A 17,095-nucleotide genomic window follows, 5' to 3' on the forward strand; every position below is an offset into this window, starting at 1 on the left:
ACAGGCCCCATTGACTTTGACTGTCTTGCTACTTTTGAGTTCGTATGCTTAGGCCGCACTTCCTTACGCTTCTGGATGCCCCTTAGTCAGCGTACCTCCAGATCTGCTTCTACGTGTTACCAACCACACCGGAGGCTTTCCCTGCTCACCCCGAGGTCCCTAACTACGTCCCTCGCACAGAGACTCCGGACCCATGTCGATTAAATTCATGTCCATCAACGCGCGGGGTCTGAACCACCCCGCGAAGAGAAGATCAGACGCCATGAAACACCATGCGGACATTGTTGCAGTACAGGAAACCCACTTTCACAAGGACAAAACTCCCTTCTGCTCCCACAGGAACTTCCCCCACCTCTTTCTTGCCTCCAGATCTGAGAAGAAAGGGGGAGTGCTGTTAGCCATTAATGCTGATGTTCCCTTCAAACTACAAGAATCGCATTTGGATACAAACGGACGGTACATCATCCTAGTGTGTAAGCTCTACAATGTGTTATACACGGTAATTAACGTTTATGCACCTAACTCGCACCAACCGAGATTCTTGAAGCGCCTCTTTCGCCTAATCTCCAGGGTGCGACGGGGTAACGTAATTCTATGTGGTGACCTGAATATGGTACTTGACCCCGCCCTGGATTCGTCGGGCTCTGGCAGGAGGGGACCCACGATTCTGCGTGGACTCCTCCTTGCGGAAGGGCTATATGATGCATGGCGGTGCCAACATGCGGAGGAACGCTCTTACACTTTCTATTCCCCGAGACACAATTCGTATTCAAGGATTGACTATGCACTAGTGGACAGACTATCACTTCAAAGGGTGACAAATTCGGCTATCCATGACATTTCGTGGTCAGACCACGCAGCGATTACTCTAACCCTCTCCGGGAGTCCCAGGGTTGCCCCCTCCCGTGTTTGGAGGTGCGACAACTCTGTCCTCCAGGACGCGGACTGCAGGAATAGATTAACCCAAGAATTAGAGCACTATTTCGAATTGAATCGGTCCTCTGACACAAACCCGTTCACTAACTGGAATGCCCATAAGGCATTCATGAGGGGACTGCTGCTGCAGGCTGCTGCCCGGAAGAAAAAAGCCCGCTCTGCTCAATTTGATACCCTACTTGCTGAAATCAGGGAAACTGATAAGGAAAACCAATCCCGCCCTACCCCGGCCCTAGCCTCCCAACTTTCTAAGTTACGACACCGTCTCAGAGAATTATTCTGTGTAGACCATGACCTTTACATGAGACGCCTTAAACTGAGATACTACGCCAACCACAATAAAGCTGGAAAATTCTTAGCGCAGAAACTCAAAACACGGAGAACCAAGGCCACCATACCCCACGTATTCCATCACACCACAAAACAAAAGATAGAAAACCCCCAAACCATTGCCGACACATTTGCGGAATACTACGGGTCACTATACAACCTCCAAGACGACCCCCAAACACCCCAACCTACTGATTCTATTATCAGGGAATTCCTGGACTCCCTTAACCTCCCCCAACTGTCCCAACAAGACTTGGAATTTCTCAACAATGACTTCACGCCTGACGAAATCCTCCAGACGATACGATCGCTCCCCTCGGACAAATCCCCTGGCCCTGATGGCCTCACGAATGAGTATTATAAATCATTTCATCCCATCCTCCTTCCACACCTACATTCCCTCTTCACCACAGGCGCCTCCACTGGAGAATTTCCCTCGGAAATGCTCACTGCTCACATCGTGACTCTACCCAAACCAGGTAAATCCCCAGATTCGCCGCCCAATTTCCGCCCAATTTCGCTGTTAAATTCGGACGTAAAGATATATGCTAAAATCTTGGCCAAGCGATTATTTGAAGTCCTCCCATCTATAGTTAGACCCGACCAAACAGGCTTTACTAAAGGTAGAAAGGCACCGGATGCCACCAGGCGTATTATTAACATTATCCACCATGCACGTAGCAACAAATCCCAGACACTACTATTATCGATCGACGCTGAAAAAGCGTTCGATAGGATACATTGGGGATATATGAAAGCTACTCTAGCTAAATTTGGTCTCCGAGGACCCATAGCCTCTGCTATATTAGCTCTATATTCCAGACCCTCGGCGAGAGTTTTCACATCTGGTTTTCTGTCCAAAGAGTTTGCTATCCACAACGGGACCAGACAGGGGTGCCCTTTATCCCCTGCCATCTTTAATCTAATGATGGAACCTCTTGCCGAAGCGGTCAGGTCACATCCCCTTATCAAAGGCATAGTGGCGGATAGAATGTCTCATGTGATTAACCTATTCGCAGACGACGTTGTTCTGATTGTCAATAACCCACTGATCTCCCTCCCAATTATCCACAACCTATTAATACAATTTAGCAAAATATCATACTACAAAGTGAATTTTAATAAGTCCTTCATATTGGATTTAGGTCTCAATACCCACACCAAACGCCACCTGCAGCAGCAGTTCCCTTACACTTGGGCAGCAGACGCGATCCCCTACCTAGGTATTCACCTTACTGCCGATCTAACTAAAATCGTTGATATAAACTTCAAACCCCTTATTGAAAAGATTCGTCAGAACTTGACACGCATGTCTAAAGTGGAAATGTCATGGATAGGCAGGATTGCCTCGTTTAAAATGATGGAGTTACCTAAAATCCTATACCTCTTTAGGACGATACCAGTCTCTGTACACCAAAAATACTTCAGGGAATTAGGGAGTATTCTCCGACATTATGTATGGATGGGGAAAAGACCCAGATGTTCGCGGACACATCTGGTGAAACACAAATCGATGGGAGGGGTGGGATGGCCGATATTGGAGGACTATTACACAGCGTCCCTACTGACACAAGCCAAACGGTGGTTTCATGAGTCCACGGAAGCCCTCTGGGTCAGACTTGAGGCGGCCTTGGCGCTCACTCCTTCACTACATCTGCTCCTTCTGGCGGACTCATGGAGGCCATTACCCCTCCGCCCGCTCCCTCCCACTACACAAGCCACGCTGCTATCATGGCGACGGCTAGTTGCTTCCTCGGCTCAGAGCTCATGTCCTGCCAGCCTCCGCATACCGATTCAAACACTTGAACTCCTGATACCGTATTTAAAAACTAACAAATGGCGAGACCATGGTATTCTCTGGGTAGACGAACTCGTATCAAGCCCTACTATCAAACCCTGGCAAGAACTGGTCGAAGTATATAAATTACCCACCACAATCCACCACGCATATATACAGATCAGTCACTTCCTTCGTAAACATCCCCCTCCGAACATCCAGGTAACAATGAGCGCCCGGGAATTCTTTACAACCCCGTCCACTAAAACGAAAGGCATATCGTTGTTTTAGGATACATTGGGGGATAAATATACGTTCTCAAAGACGCCGCCCATGATACGTTGGGAAACTGATCTAGGGACACGATACCCGCAAGCCTCGTGGATTAAGTCATTTAAAGCGGTAGCAGAGGCAACCCATTGTACAAACCACTGGGATCTTTCCCAAAAGATAGTGGCACGCTGGTACAAGACCCCAGTCCTCCTAGCAAAGTTCATTCCATCCTACTCGCCATTGTGCTGGAGGGACTGTGGCCACCCAGCTAATATCTTCCATATATTTTGGTCATGTGTAGGTATTTCCAGTTTTTGGAAGAAGATATTCCAAATCATGGCCGAAGTATCTGGGATACTGAAAAAACCTGACCCAGCCTTAGCGATCCTCCACCTAGGGGTGCAGGACTATCCGTGGGAATTCCGATCCATTATGGTCCATCTTTTGCTAGCAGCTAAGTTATGCATAGCTAGACATTGGAAGGACAGTTTGGCCCCTAGCCACAATGAAGTACTAACACAAGTTAACCTGACTTACAAGTATGAGCGCCTGCTGGCAGCTAGGACCAGGGATACTATAACGCCTTTTGACAAACAATGGGCAGCATGGGTTCATTGGTATCCCTCTCAGTAATATACCTGTCATGACACGGATGTTTCATGCTGTGCTTTATGCTTTGTTTTATGTTCTGTTTATACATATTTGCATTACTTACTCCTATCCACATGATTTGTTCCCACTTGGGTGAATGTATACTGTATACTGTATTCTTTATTCTTTGTTCATATTGTGCGATTGTTTTTGGTTTGTGATTGAAGCCTCTCACTGATCATAACTGTTCACTCCGCCTCATCTTGAGCGAGAGTTACTTGTTCTTTATTATTCCTTGTTGTCTGTGTATAAGTTCTTTTGTACCTTGAAAACTCAATAAAAATTATTGAAAAAAAAAAATAAATAAATAAAAATAAACTTTAAGACAGTTTGTTATTTGAGTCTAAGAAAATCTGTACCAAATTGAAAAAAATTAATGAACAAGAATAAAAATTAATTGCAATGCAGTGTAAAATTAAACATGATATTTCCAAATCAGTTATATTTAAAAATAAATGTGATGTAAATGTTTTCCCATCAATGCAGATGGCAAGAAGCACACCTCACAGTGTGCAGTCAATGTTTGGCAGCTGCTATTAAAAAAAAGAAAAAAGCCACCACTTAAAATAAAAATATGTTATGGTGTTGGTAAGAACTACAGCTGCTAACTCGTATATAATACATAAATATACCACCCTACACCCCCAAACTCCAAAATTAACGACCTGGAAAAAATGATTTCCATTACAGCCCAAACTTTTTTTTGTTCTGGGTAACTTTAGCTGGCTATAAAAATCGATTAATGGGGACAAATACATTACTTAAGGAGCTTTTATGATAAAAATGTATGGAAAGTTGAAAGTCGTCTGTGGCCACTGGGAAGATGGACAGTCGGTATGGAAGGTTTACCTTCCATAAATGACAATGACCCAAAGCACACAGCAAAAATGACCACACGGGTTGAAGGTGAAAAAGATTAATTTCCTTGCATGGCCTAGTGAGAGCCCAGACTTCAACCCCATTGAAAATCTGTGGAATTACTTGATGACTGCAGTCCACAAATGGTGACCATCAAATTTAACTGAACTTGAGCAGTTCTGCACAGAAGAGTGGGCAAATACCACAAAGTCTAGATGTGCAAAGTTAGTAGAGACAAATCCCAACAGACTAAAGGCTGTAATTAAAGCAAAAGGTGGTCCAACAAAATACTGACACAAGGGGGGGGGGGGTAATCCTTTTTCCAAATCAGTGTTTCTGTTTTTTTTACTGACATGTTGGTGTTTATCTTCACTTGGATATTATAAGTTGCATTAGGTAAATACAGCTGGATAGAATAAAAACTGGGTCTGTCGCCATTTCAGGCTGCACAGCAACAAAATGTGATTATTTTAAAGTGGGTTAATGTTTTCTATACCCACTGACCCTCAACTTCTTTCCTGGCAATCGATGTCACTGGGATAAGCAGAATAACCACTTGAAGACCAGGCCTTTTCTGACACTTTTAGTTTATATATAACAAGTATTTTTTGCTAGAAAATATCTTAGAACGCCCAAACAATTATATATATATATATATATATATATATATATATATATATATATATACACACACACACACACACACATTTTTTAAATTTTAATGCAATAAAAACACAATGCATAACCCAATTTTTGGTAAAATATAAAAGACGATGTTACGCAGAGTAAATAGATACCAAACATGTCACGCTTTTAAATTGCGCAGGCCCGTGCAACCCCAACAAACAACGTAAATGTTGCTATCCATATGTGACATTTTAAAAGGTTTTACAGGTTACCACTTTAGATTTACACAGTGGGTCTTGTGCTAGAATTACTGCCCATAATCTGACGGTAATATCCCTCAAACTTTAGTAATGTTAGCTCACTTCAGGCTGGCTTCTTTTTTTTTTTTGTAAAACATATTAAAAATAAGTATCTTTACGGTTTATAAGTTAATCTGCTGACAATCTAAAGATTTATTGCTGCTCAGGACTCTGGGCTTTAGCAAAATGGCAGCCTCCAGGAAGAAGAAACAGGAGCAATACTGGAGGCAATTTACAGCACACAATAACTTTGGCAGCATAATTATTAACGTGGAATGTATGCTCCTTGCTAAAGAACATTATTTTTTATCAGGTTGTTATAGGAAAAAGTTCTGCTTTAAGCTTAGTGATATATTTATTCAGACTTGAAAGAATATATTTTGTTCTATATTTTTCCCTAGTAATTAAGTGTTGGTGCAAAAAAACAATGTTAAATTTGAATTAATTTTAAAACTCACTTAATTCGATATTCAATGACTTAGGCCCTTTTCACACTTGTGCGACTTGTCGTGCGACTTGGGACTGCAAAGTCATACTCCATGACTTCTAATGATTCCAATTTCATATCTGTATGACTTCAAGTCACAACGACTTCAAAGTTGTCCCTGCACTACTTTGCTCCGACTTTGATGCGTTTTGAGGTCCACAGACTTCAAGAAAACACAGGCATTGCTTCAAGTACAGTCAAAATTGCAGCAAAATAGTGTGACTTTTAAGTCACACACATGTGAAAGGGGCCTAAATAGAGTCTAGTATTGTGGTCTGTCCTACTGGCTCCCATGCAAAGGGAAATGTAAGAGCGCAATCAAGGCGGCTAAGATAGAACATGAAAGGCACATAGCGGAGAGAGTAAAAAAAACCCCACGTAATTCTTTAGGTAAATAAATAGTAAGAAAGTGGGGCCAGAACATATTGGCCCCATAAAGGATGATGGAGGGAATTTGGCTATAAAGGACAGAGAGAAGGCAAAGGTTCTGAATAAATTCTTCTCCTCAGTCTTCACAAAAGAAACAGGGGGATACAGTAACCTAGACTGTAATGTTAATGTTAATAACACGTCACAGGAAGCACCCTCATAGTTAACAGAAGACAGACTCAGAATTAGACTTGAAAAATTTAACATAAATATGTCACCGGGACCAGGTGGCTTACACCCGAGGGTCCTTGAGGAACTCAGCCAGGTGATACCAAGACCATTGTTCCTAATTTTTATGGACAGTCTACTGACAGGAATGGTACCAGCTGATTGGAGAAAGACCAACGTGGCACCAATATTTAAAAAAAGGCCTGAGATATATCCCTGGGAACTACAGACTGGGTTCGCCTAACATCAATAGTGTGCAAGATATTGGAGGGGGTGATAAGGGACTATATACAAGATTTTAGTAATGAAAATGGTATCATTAGTAGTAATCAGCATATATTCATGAAGAAGCATTCTTGCCAGACCAATCTATTAAACTTCTATGAAGAAGTGAGTTGCCATCAAGATAAAGGAAGGCCTGTGGATGTGGTGTATCTGGACTTTGCAAAGGCAAATAATACAGTCCCCATAAACGTTTACTGTACAAACTAAGGTACGTAGGTATGGACCATAGGGTGACTACCTGGACTGAAAACTGGCTTTAGGGGCGAGTCGAGAGGGTGTGTATAAATGGCGAGTACTCTGAATGGTCTGGTGTGGAAAGTGGGGTCCACCAAGGATCTGTCCTGGGAACAATCCTGTTTAATTTATTCATAAACGATCTAGAGGATGGGATAAACAGCTGAATCTCAGTCAATACTAAGTTAAGCAGGGCAATAACTTCTACACAGGATGTGGAAACCTTACAAGAAGACCTGAACAAAATAATGGGGTGGGCATCTACATGGCAAATGAGATTTAATAATGAAAAATGTAAGGTAATGCATTTGGGTGCCAAAAATACAAACACAAGTTACTCACTAGGGGGATAACCTATGGGGGAATCTAAGATGGAAAAGAACCTGGGGGTCCTAGTAGACGATAAGCTCAGCAATGGCACGCAATGCCAAGCTGCGGCAAGGAAAGCCAATAGAATACTGGCATATAAAAAAATGTATTCACTCCAGAGATTAAATGATATTTCTCCCACTCTACAAGACTTTGGTCGGGCCACATCTTGAGTATGCCATCCAGTTCTGGGCACCGGTCCTCAGGAAGGATGTGCTGGAACTGGAGAGAGTCCAGAGAAAGGCAACAAAGCTAATAAAGTCAATGGAGGACTTCAGCTACGAGGAAAGACTACAAGCATTGATCTTATTCCCTCTGGAGAGGAGACAATTGAGAGGGGATATGGTCTTAATGTACAAATACCGTACTGGTGACCCTAGCATAGGAAACAACTTTTCAGCGAAAGTGAATTTAAAAAAACATGCGGCCATTCGCTAAAATTAGAAGAGAAGTGGTTTAACCTTAAACTGCGTAAAGGGTTCTTTACCGTCAGAGCGGTAAGGATGTGGAATTCTCTTCCACAAGCAGTGGTATCAACAGGGAGCATCGATAGTTTTAAAAAAAACTATTAGATGAGCACCTTAATGACCACAACATAAAGGGGTATACAATGTACTATTGACAGCACACACACACTCATCATAGGTTTAACTGGATGGACTGGTGTCTTTTTTCAACCTCACTATGTAACAATGTCGTTGCACTCGTTTTTCTATACCAATTTGGACACTAGAAGCCAGGTAATTACACTTTAGTACTTGCATTTTCATTTTTTATATGGCCTACAACAATCTGATTACGGAAAAAAAAAAATGCTGGATGCGCTTGGTAAAATGTGTGTGTTAAAAGTTTGGTGGGTGAGAAATGCCAAGTCTTACCTGTCGTCGAATGATGTCCAGGTTTTCTTTAGCCTGGTGAACTAAGGTTTTTACTTCATTAAAATCATCAATGTTCTTCTTTTCTCTGAAAGCATCTCTTATCCTTCTGATGGCATAGGTTCTAGGAAGGGAAACGTAATGCATCATGTAACACCATAATTAATATCTATTTTAAGAAAACAAAAACATTTTTTATATATTAAAAACTACAAAAACAAAAAGGAACACATGGGGTCCCCAAGCCCACTTTAGTGAGGAGAACAAGTCTGAATATATTTTTTTTTAGACTTACTCTACAAGGCCCCATTTCCTGTGTGTTTCATAAACTGCAAAGTCACCCATTTGGTATCTTCTAAAACAAAGCAAAACCAACAGCCTAAGTAGGCAAAGGCATTAGAAAACATTAAGCCAAGTATTGCAAAAGACTAGAAGTTAGGGACACTATGGAAACCATATGACGCATAGGATATTACTGTATATATGTAAGCAATGACCTACTTCAATACAAAACGTTGTTTTTCCATTAAAGAAACTATTTTGTAGTAGTCTGTGCCTTCACAGCCTAACTTTTGGTTATAAAAAAGGTATCAGCTGGAATCCTAAAGTATTTTGTTGTCATCAGTTGGCTTTTTTGTGGATGCAGAAGTGGGAGCGTGCTGGGATTTCCAGAATTACCAAGAGATGCAAGAAACATATAGAGTGTGTACTCTAATCTATCAAAATATAGTGATGCACTGCTCTTAATCCCTACCAATAAAGCATATATAAAATTAAAATTGTAAAACTTTTTGAATTTGTGTATTATAAATTTAGGCATACATGTAAAGCTAAATCACCCACTAATATGATAATGGTATAAAACACCTGGATTTGTGTACCGTAAATTCCTTTTCTCTGAAGTTAATTGACAGACGCAGCTCCATATCTTCTTAGACCATTGGGTTATGCTCCTCCCATCAAGAATAGGACACTAGTCAGGAAAAAGCCCTATGGGGCTGTCCCTGTAGGCATAACCCCACACACTCTGCTACAGTCCTTAGTTTCATTGCAAGCAGTGTTTAGAAGACACAAAAAAACATTCCACTCACAAGTAGAGCGGTGGGTGCTGCGTTTGTCAATGAACTTCAGAGAAAAGGATTTTACGGTAAGCACAAAAATCCAGTTTTCTCAATCGTTCATTGACAGACGCAGCTCCATATCTTCTTAGACCATTGGGACGTCCCAAAGCAGTATATGAATGAGGGGTGGGAAAAACAACGCAAAGAAGAACGCAAATCCCCAAAGGCTAAACTTAGCAAACCAGGTAACATGGAGCTCAAACAGGAACAACTGGAGCTCACCTAGAAAAACATATACCCTCAAAGAGAACAAACAAAAAGGTTCTCTTTTAAACAGCAGCCTGCAAACCTTGCGGCCAAAAGAGGCATCCGAAAATGCCAACACATCTACTTTGTAGAATTTTGTGAATGTATGCACAGACGACCAAGTTGCCGCCTTGCAAACTTGCATCACTGACGCCTGATGGTGAAAAGCCCAAAAGGCACACAACACCCTAGGAGAATGCGCCTTCACAGGGAAAGGAGGAACCTGACCCTTCAGCGAATAAGCCTGAACAACGGTCTGCCTGATCCATCTGGATATGGTTGCAGCAGACGCAGTCAATCCTTTATGAGGTCCCTCGGTAAAGACAAAAAAGAGCATCTGATTTTCGGAAAGACTCAGTGGCCGCCAGGTAAACCCTGATCACCCGGACCACATTCAAAGAATGTAAGGTAATTTCCTTGGGACAAAGTGAAGGCAGCACAATGTCTTCATTCAAATGAAAATCATAAACCCCCTTGGGAAGAAAAGACTGATTAGGTCAGAGTACCATAGACCACCAAATAAGGTGAGCAGCAGAACGCCGCCAATTCAGAAACTCTGCGGGCAGAAGTGATAGCCACCAAAAAGGCAGCCTTCTGAGGCAAAGGAAGCAGAGAAATCTCCCAAATGTTCTCCAAAGGAGGCTTTTGAAGAAGAGATAATACCAAATTCAGATCCCACAGAGGCAGCGGGGAGCGTCTCGGGGGGAGCCATATGGCGCACTCCCTGATTGAAAGTGTGAATCAAGGCATGCGTAGCTAACGGGCATTTGAAATATATAGCCAAAGCGGACACTTGGCCCTTAATAGTGCTCAAAGCCAACTGCTGTCCTGACAAGTTTTGGTCCAGGTAACGCACACTGGCTTCATGGTTAGGAGCAGAGGTGCGCTCATCCTCTGTGGTAAAGGCTGTCTATCTTGGTGCCTTCATGACAAAGATAAATGTGAATGCATTGATTATAAGTGTATTATATGTGCAAATACATAAACATACTGCCCTATGATCCTTCATTTTTGGCATCGTCCATGAGGGAGAGGCATAACCGAAGTCCATGGTGGTATTGGAAATCGGTGAACCCTTCTGCCTTCTCTGCCTTGGTGGATAAATATTTGTGCTTGTTCGGTCATTGACCATATTGGTCTGGTGAGTTTGCATTTAAACTCAATGTGGTGGTGCATGGATTGGAATAGGAGAAGACACACAGTCCATCACGTTTGCAGCACGGTGTTGGATGTTGTTTATTTATTTATGGACTGTTTATAGAGTTATAAATTTGATAATCTGAAGGATTTTAATTAATCTTACACTTATTCACTTTCTATATGGAGTAGCGGTTTCATTTTTGCACACTGTTTAATTGTTTCACCACATTACAACATACCTACCTTATATATGGGGTAGCAACTTACTTTTTATTTTCATTACACTATTAATATTTAATGTACATTGCTGGCACTGGATTATTTTTTCACACATTTACTTGATGCATAGTATTTACGCAGTATATAAATATTAATATTTTAAACCAATATCCCATTAGTGGATGATTTATATAAGTGATAAAGCTTGTATGCATAGGTTTATAACAACACACAATTACAACTTGTTTCACAATTTTATTTATGAATTATAGGTAGGTTATACGAGCAGCACATCACTATATTTTGATAAAGCATTTGGGTGATAGCAGCAGCTTGGCACACTTTATATGAAATAGGGTGGCAGCGCAGGAGTAAGTTAATTAATATGTGTGTACTCTAAGGGTCCTTTCACACGGCCGCTCCGTGTGTCCGCAAATCATCCCATCCGTTTGCGGATGATTTGCGGACATAATGTAAGTGAATGGCACTGCGGATGTCAGCGGAATACCATCCGCTGACATCTGATTTTCCTCCTTTCAGTTCTGTTCCGTTTTTACGAATGGAACAGAACCCCATTTTTTCTTCCGTGTAAAAAACGGAAAGGAAGGAAAATCGGATGTCAGCGGTGTCATCCGCTGACATCAGCAGTGCCATATACTTACATTATGTCCGCATATCATCCGCAAACGGATGGGATGATATGCGGGCACACGGAGCGGATGACAGAAATGTCATCCGCTCCGTGGAAAAAAAAAAAAAAGACAAAGCCCTACAATGTCACTTTTTGGATTGGTGGCCAGTTTACACCACGACTCCATGTGGGAAACCCATATTCTGTGTGTATTTCTAGAACCACGACCAATATGCAGTGGGTGTCAGTGTTACCTTACTGACACCCCAAACACAAGTTGCAAACGCAGTGCGTTTACCTGGACCGGATTGTATGGTACAGTATTACCATGAGATCCAGTAGCTTTGTTTTTCAAAGTAGTGTGTGCACTACTTTTAGTGCAGTCCAGCACAATTTCAGCCCTTTGAAATTAATCACATGTGATTCATGGTGTGAACCGGCCCTGCAGCACCATTTGTCTGATTCAAACCTTGGCCTGAACTGTCTAAAAGTTCCAATTAAAAGTTGTATTAATAAAGCACAGGAAAAATCTTAAAAAAAAAAAAATAAAAAATGAAGTTCAACCCACTGGCTAAAAAAAGAAAATGCTAAATATTATAACTATCCAACTATATTTCTTTTTCACTTCCGTACCATAATAAACAACATTTTTACAAACAATAATCTTCTTTTTATTTTATATTAATTTTGTCTCATCACCAAAAAAAGCAAGCCATAGTACTGCTTTCAGATAGTGCATGAAAGGCGTTGACGCGTCAACACGTGACGTCACACGCACCCTGGCCGGCCGCAGCGCCGCTTGAAGCATTGCCGGCCGGGTGAAATCCCCTTCCCCGGGCTCCATCCACACTGCCATGCTTAGCCCCGCACAGGATGTGCACAGGATGTGGAGGACAGCGCTCCGAGTGTCCTGGTTGAGTCTGAGGGGACCGAGCTCGGTATGTCGGCCCGTGCGGCTCCCATTCCTGCCCCTGGCTGCAGCGGAGCAGTGATGTATCAGACGGGAGTACAGCAGTCAGCGCCCGGCGCCCAACAAGATGATGGTGATCAGCCTCCCCAATCCCTTCATCTGGATGAGAACAAGTCTACGTCCTCCTTATCCGGACCTTCCTGGACCAGGACTTCAGCCTGCAGGAATTCAATGAGGGGGCCCGACAAGTGAGTGCACATGGCTTTCTTTATGTTACCAGCAGTCAGTCCCCACAGCTCCTGGGACATGATGGGTAGGTGCCCACAGCTCCTGGGACATGATGGGTAGGCGCCCACAGCTCCTGGGACATGGTGGGTAGGCACAGCTCCTGGGACATGGTGGGTAGGCACAGCTCCTGGGACATGGTGGGTAGGCACAGCTCCTGGGGCATGGTGGGTAGGCACAGCTCCTGGGACATGGTGGGTAGGCACAGCTCCTGGGACATGATGGGTAGGCACAGCTCCTGGGACATGGTGGGTAGGCACAGCTCCTGGGACATGGTGGGTAGGCACAGCTCCTGGGACATGAGTGGGTGGGCACAGTCCTACATACGAGACATATAGGGGCTTTCCTACTGACTGGCTGAAGGGAGGGGGGCTTACTAAGTGGTCTGTACTAGGTGGGAGGGCTTACTGTGGGGTCTGTACTGGGAGGGGGCTGTATTAATTACAGGATTAATTAGCTAAACAAAAAAACACTCAATTAAGCAATAAAATAAATAAATAAATAATCGTTAGATTAGTCGACTAATCGTAAAAATAATCGATAGATTATTGACAGACAAATTAATCGTTAGTTGCAGCCCTACTTTCAGATGATAAAAAATAAGTGCTTAGTGCTAAGTAATACTCTTGCGATACATGGAGAACTGAAGTAAGCCACTCAAACACCATGCAATACAGTGGGTTTCCTGCCAGCAAATTATGGCACCAGATCAAATAATTATCACAAGATTAGCCATAAGAAACTGAAAATGAACAGGAAATGAGGGCATTTCACATCTACGTTAGTTATTAAACCAAATATTATTTTTTAATCAGAAAATATAGTCACTTTTAAAATAATAAAAAAATAAACTAACATTTGGCATGGCAGGTAATGGCTGCAGTGCATATGACCTATAAAAATTCTGCTAATAGAAAAAAATGTAAAGGGGCACTTTATGTGACTTATATAATCCTCAGACTAACCACTGTAGAAGAGATTTATGCCTCATACACACGATCAGATAAACGTACGAAAAAAATCGCTTTCAAATTGATCGCAAGATAATCTGATCGTTAGTACACAGCTTTCGACACCTGATCACTACATTTCGTCCAACAAAATCCAAAGGGACAAACACGAAAACTTTTGTCGTACGATAGCCTAGCGAACGACAATCGTTTAATCAGTATAGTATGCGTTCGCAAAAAATCGATAGACAAAGACCACACATGATCAGAAACACGAAAATAACCTGGAAAAGGCCTGGCTGCCATTGTTGTTGTTTTGCACTATCCGATACGTAGCTACGCAACCAGGAAACTTTTCGAGAATTGTACGAAAAATATCCTACGTTTAGTACTCATTGTTGAATTAGATTCTAGTATCATGTAACAAAATGAGAATGATAAGTCACCCGATTATCTGATCGTGTTTACGAGGCATTAGAGCTGAAATACAGCCTTATAGCTGTATACAGTAGGCTCTTCTCCTGTATTAAAAATACTTGTCTGCTTTCACTGCATACTGTAAGGAATAGTTCATATGCCCATCCCACACGTTCCTGGATATAGGCACATTGGTTATGGGTGCTGCAGCGATCACCAGCTGGACACTGGATATATTACAGATAAGTATACATGTTCGCCAGCACACCATGGATCCTCCATAGCAGTCCAAAAAAGGATCACATCAGTAGAAGTGCAACGGTTCACATGCCTGATGAAGGGGTCCTGCGTGGCTCCGAAACGTTGCACTTATCCTGATGTGATCCTTTCGCAATTAAACGTTTTTTGGACTGCTATGTAAGATCCGCGGTGTGCTGGCGAACATGTATACTTATCTGCATACTGTAAGGTTCTCACAGTATGCATTAGAAGCTACAGCAAGTCAAACAGAGCTCTCCTCATTTCCGAGTGGATGCATTATCTAGCGCTTTCCTCATGAACCAAACTATCCCTGTTCCTACTCTTTCACTCACTGGATTTCAGTTTTTTAATCATAGAGGCTAAGCATTCCAGGTGGTCATTATATAGGGCGGTGTGCAAGGCCGAGGGTTTTTGAGAAGAGTTCTGACAAAGGGTGTTATTTAGAATTAAGTTATTTAGACCCTTTTGCACACAGGGGGACTCCGTTTTTCTCAGCGGGGGATCGGCGGATGACAGCTGTGTCTTCGCGCTGTGTGCAGAGACACAGCTGTCAGGTCCCCATTCTTCTCGATGGGGGAATCGGATGAGAACGGACAGACGATCTGATCCGCCAGACGGATGGAAAATAGGGTTTCCATCCACCCGGTTTTGACGGATCAGAACGGATGTCAGCCCCATAGAGATGCATTGGACGTCCGTTTAGATCCGCCAAAAAAAACTGACAGGCGGATCTGAACGGACTCCCTGTGTGAAAGGGGCCTTAAGAAGAAAAGTACAGCCTCTCCCACCAGCCATGAGCTGCCTGCACTGCATAGAGATGCACAGAGACCCAGTGATGACACCACTAGGTCTAAAGTAAGGTATATAATTGATAACAAAGTTGTTTTGTTTAAAGATTTCTTTTGCATACTAATAGAGGAGGAGGGAGGAACAAAGAAAGTATATGCTAAATAAACTACAGTGCTGGGTAGAGGAGAGAACAGAGTGACAAATAGATTATCTCATCAGTCTACCGCTTCTTCTGTCACTGTCCACTCTGGTGACTGGGAAAGGGGTGCAAGGCACTTGTAAAGGTTACTGAACTGCAATAGAGAAAGAAAAAAGTCTCCTGCCCTGTCATACTGGGTTGTGCTGTGTGTCAAAGCTGTATAAATCTTAGGACTGAATGGCCAGACATACAAATCCTCTGGCAGGCAAAACATTTTCCTTAAATGTAATTAATAGTTTGCCTGGAACTCAATGTGAAAGTGCTGACCAATCAGAATCCATCTGGTCTGTCCTATAAGTGCTGACAGAGAAGAGAAAGCACATTTCGGATCCCTGGACTGCAGGAGGGGCTGTGGGGGTGCTGATAACTCAGCAAGCCCGGAGGTAAGTAGAGTGGGTGGGGGGTGGGAAGGGTTTGCACTGTTTACCTTTACATTTTTTTTTGTAACTGTGAACTAACCTTTTAAAGTGATTGTTAAGTCCTGGTTCACATTTCTGCGATGCGGGAACGCTGCGAATATACAGCGTGTTCCCGCATTGCATCCGCACCCCTGGCAGTTCACACTGCCATATGCGATACGCTGGGGGTGTCAATTAAAAGTCAACGACGCCCCCAGATCAGATCGCATATCGCAGTGCGGTCTGAAAGTTCGCACAGAATCAGATTGCACTAGTGTGAACCACCATGCGATCCGATTCAGCTGGGGACCAAAAAAAGGGTCCTGTGTGTGTTTTAGTGCGATTGCGGTGAAAACTGTATGGCTGAATTTGCACCGCACAGAGATCGCATGTAATTTTAGGAGCAGTGCGCTCCGAATTACATGCGATCTCTGTGATCGCACAAATGTGAACCGGCACTAAATGCTTATTCCTTAATTAAAATAAGAAACATGGTATACTTACATGCTCTGTGCAATAGTATTGCACAAAGCAACCCTTATCCGCCTCTTCTCAGGTTCCCCACCAGCACTCCTGGCTTCTCCTGCTGCCACTTGCTATAGAAGCACCTGTGTGGGCGCTCTGTGTGTCTATTGACACACACAGCGCGGCTCTGGCCTTCCCCCTCCTTGCTGGCTGACAGCAGCGTGAGTCAACGGCTCCTGCTGCTGAGTCTGAGCCAATGAGGAGGGAGTGGAGAGAGCCGCTGCGCTTTTGCACATCGCTGGATCGAGATTGGGGTCAGGTAAGTATAAGGTGAGCTGCATGCAAAAGGTTTTTTTTTACCTTCATGCATACAATGCATGAAGGTAGGAAAAGGCTTCTGCCATTAAAAACATTTTAAAAAAAAGTTATCCCCCACACAGTAAGTCCAAGATTAAGACCCCGTTCA

General features: G+C 42.9%; 1 protein-coding gene across 1 annotated transcript in view; it reads right to left on the reverse strand.

Annotated features, from left to right (window-relative positions):
* Positions 1-17,095, reverse strand: part of LYRM4 (LYR motif containing 4) — a 230,012-nt gene that overhangs the window by 161,819 nt on the left and 51,098 nt on the right. The window contains exon 3 of the mRNA XM_082257349.1: positions 8,602-8,722. Coding sequence (XP_082113475.1) covers positions 8,602-8,722 — 121 coding nt within the window. The remainder of the gene's footprint in view (positions 1-8,601; positions 8,723-17,095) is intronic.

This window comes from Pelophylax lessonae (genome assembly GCF_965119305.1).
Source record: "Pelophylax lessonae genome assembly, chromosome: 5".
Lineage (NCBI taxonomy): Eukaryota > Metazoa > Chordata > Amphibia > Anura > Ranidae > Pelophylax > Pelophylax lessonae.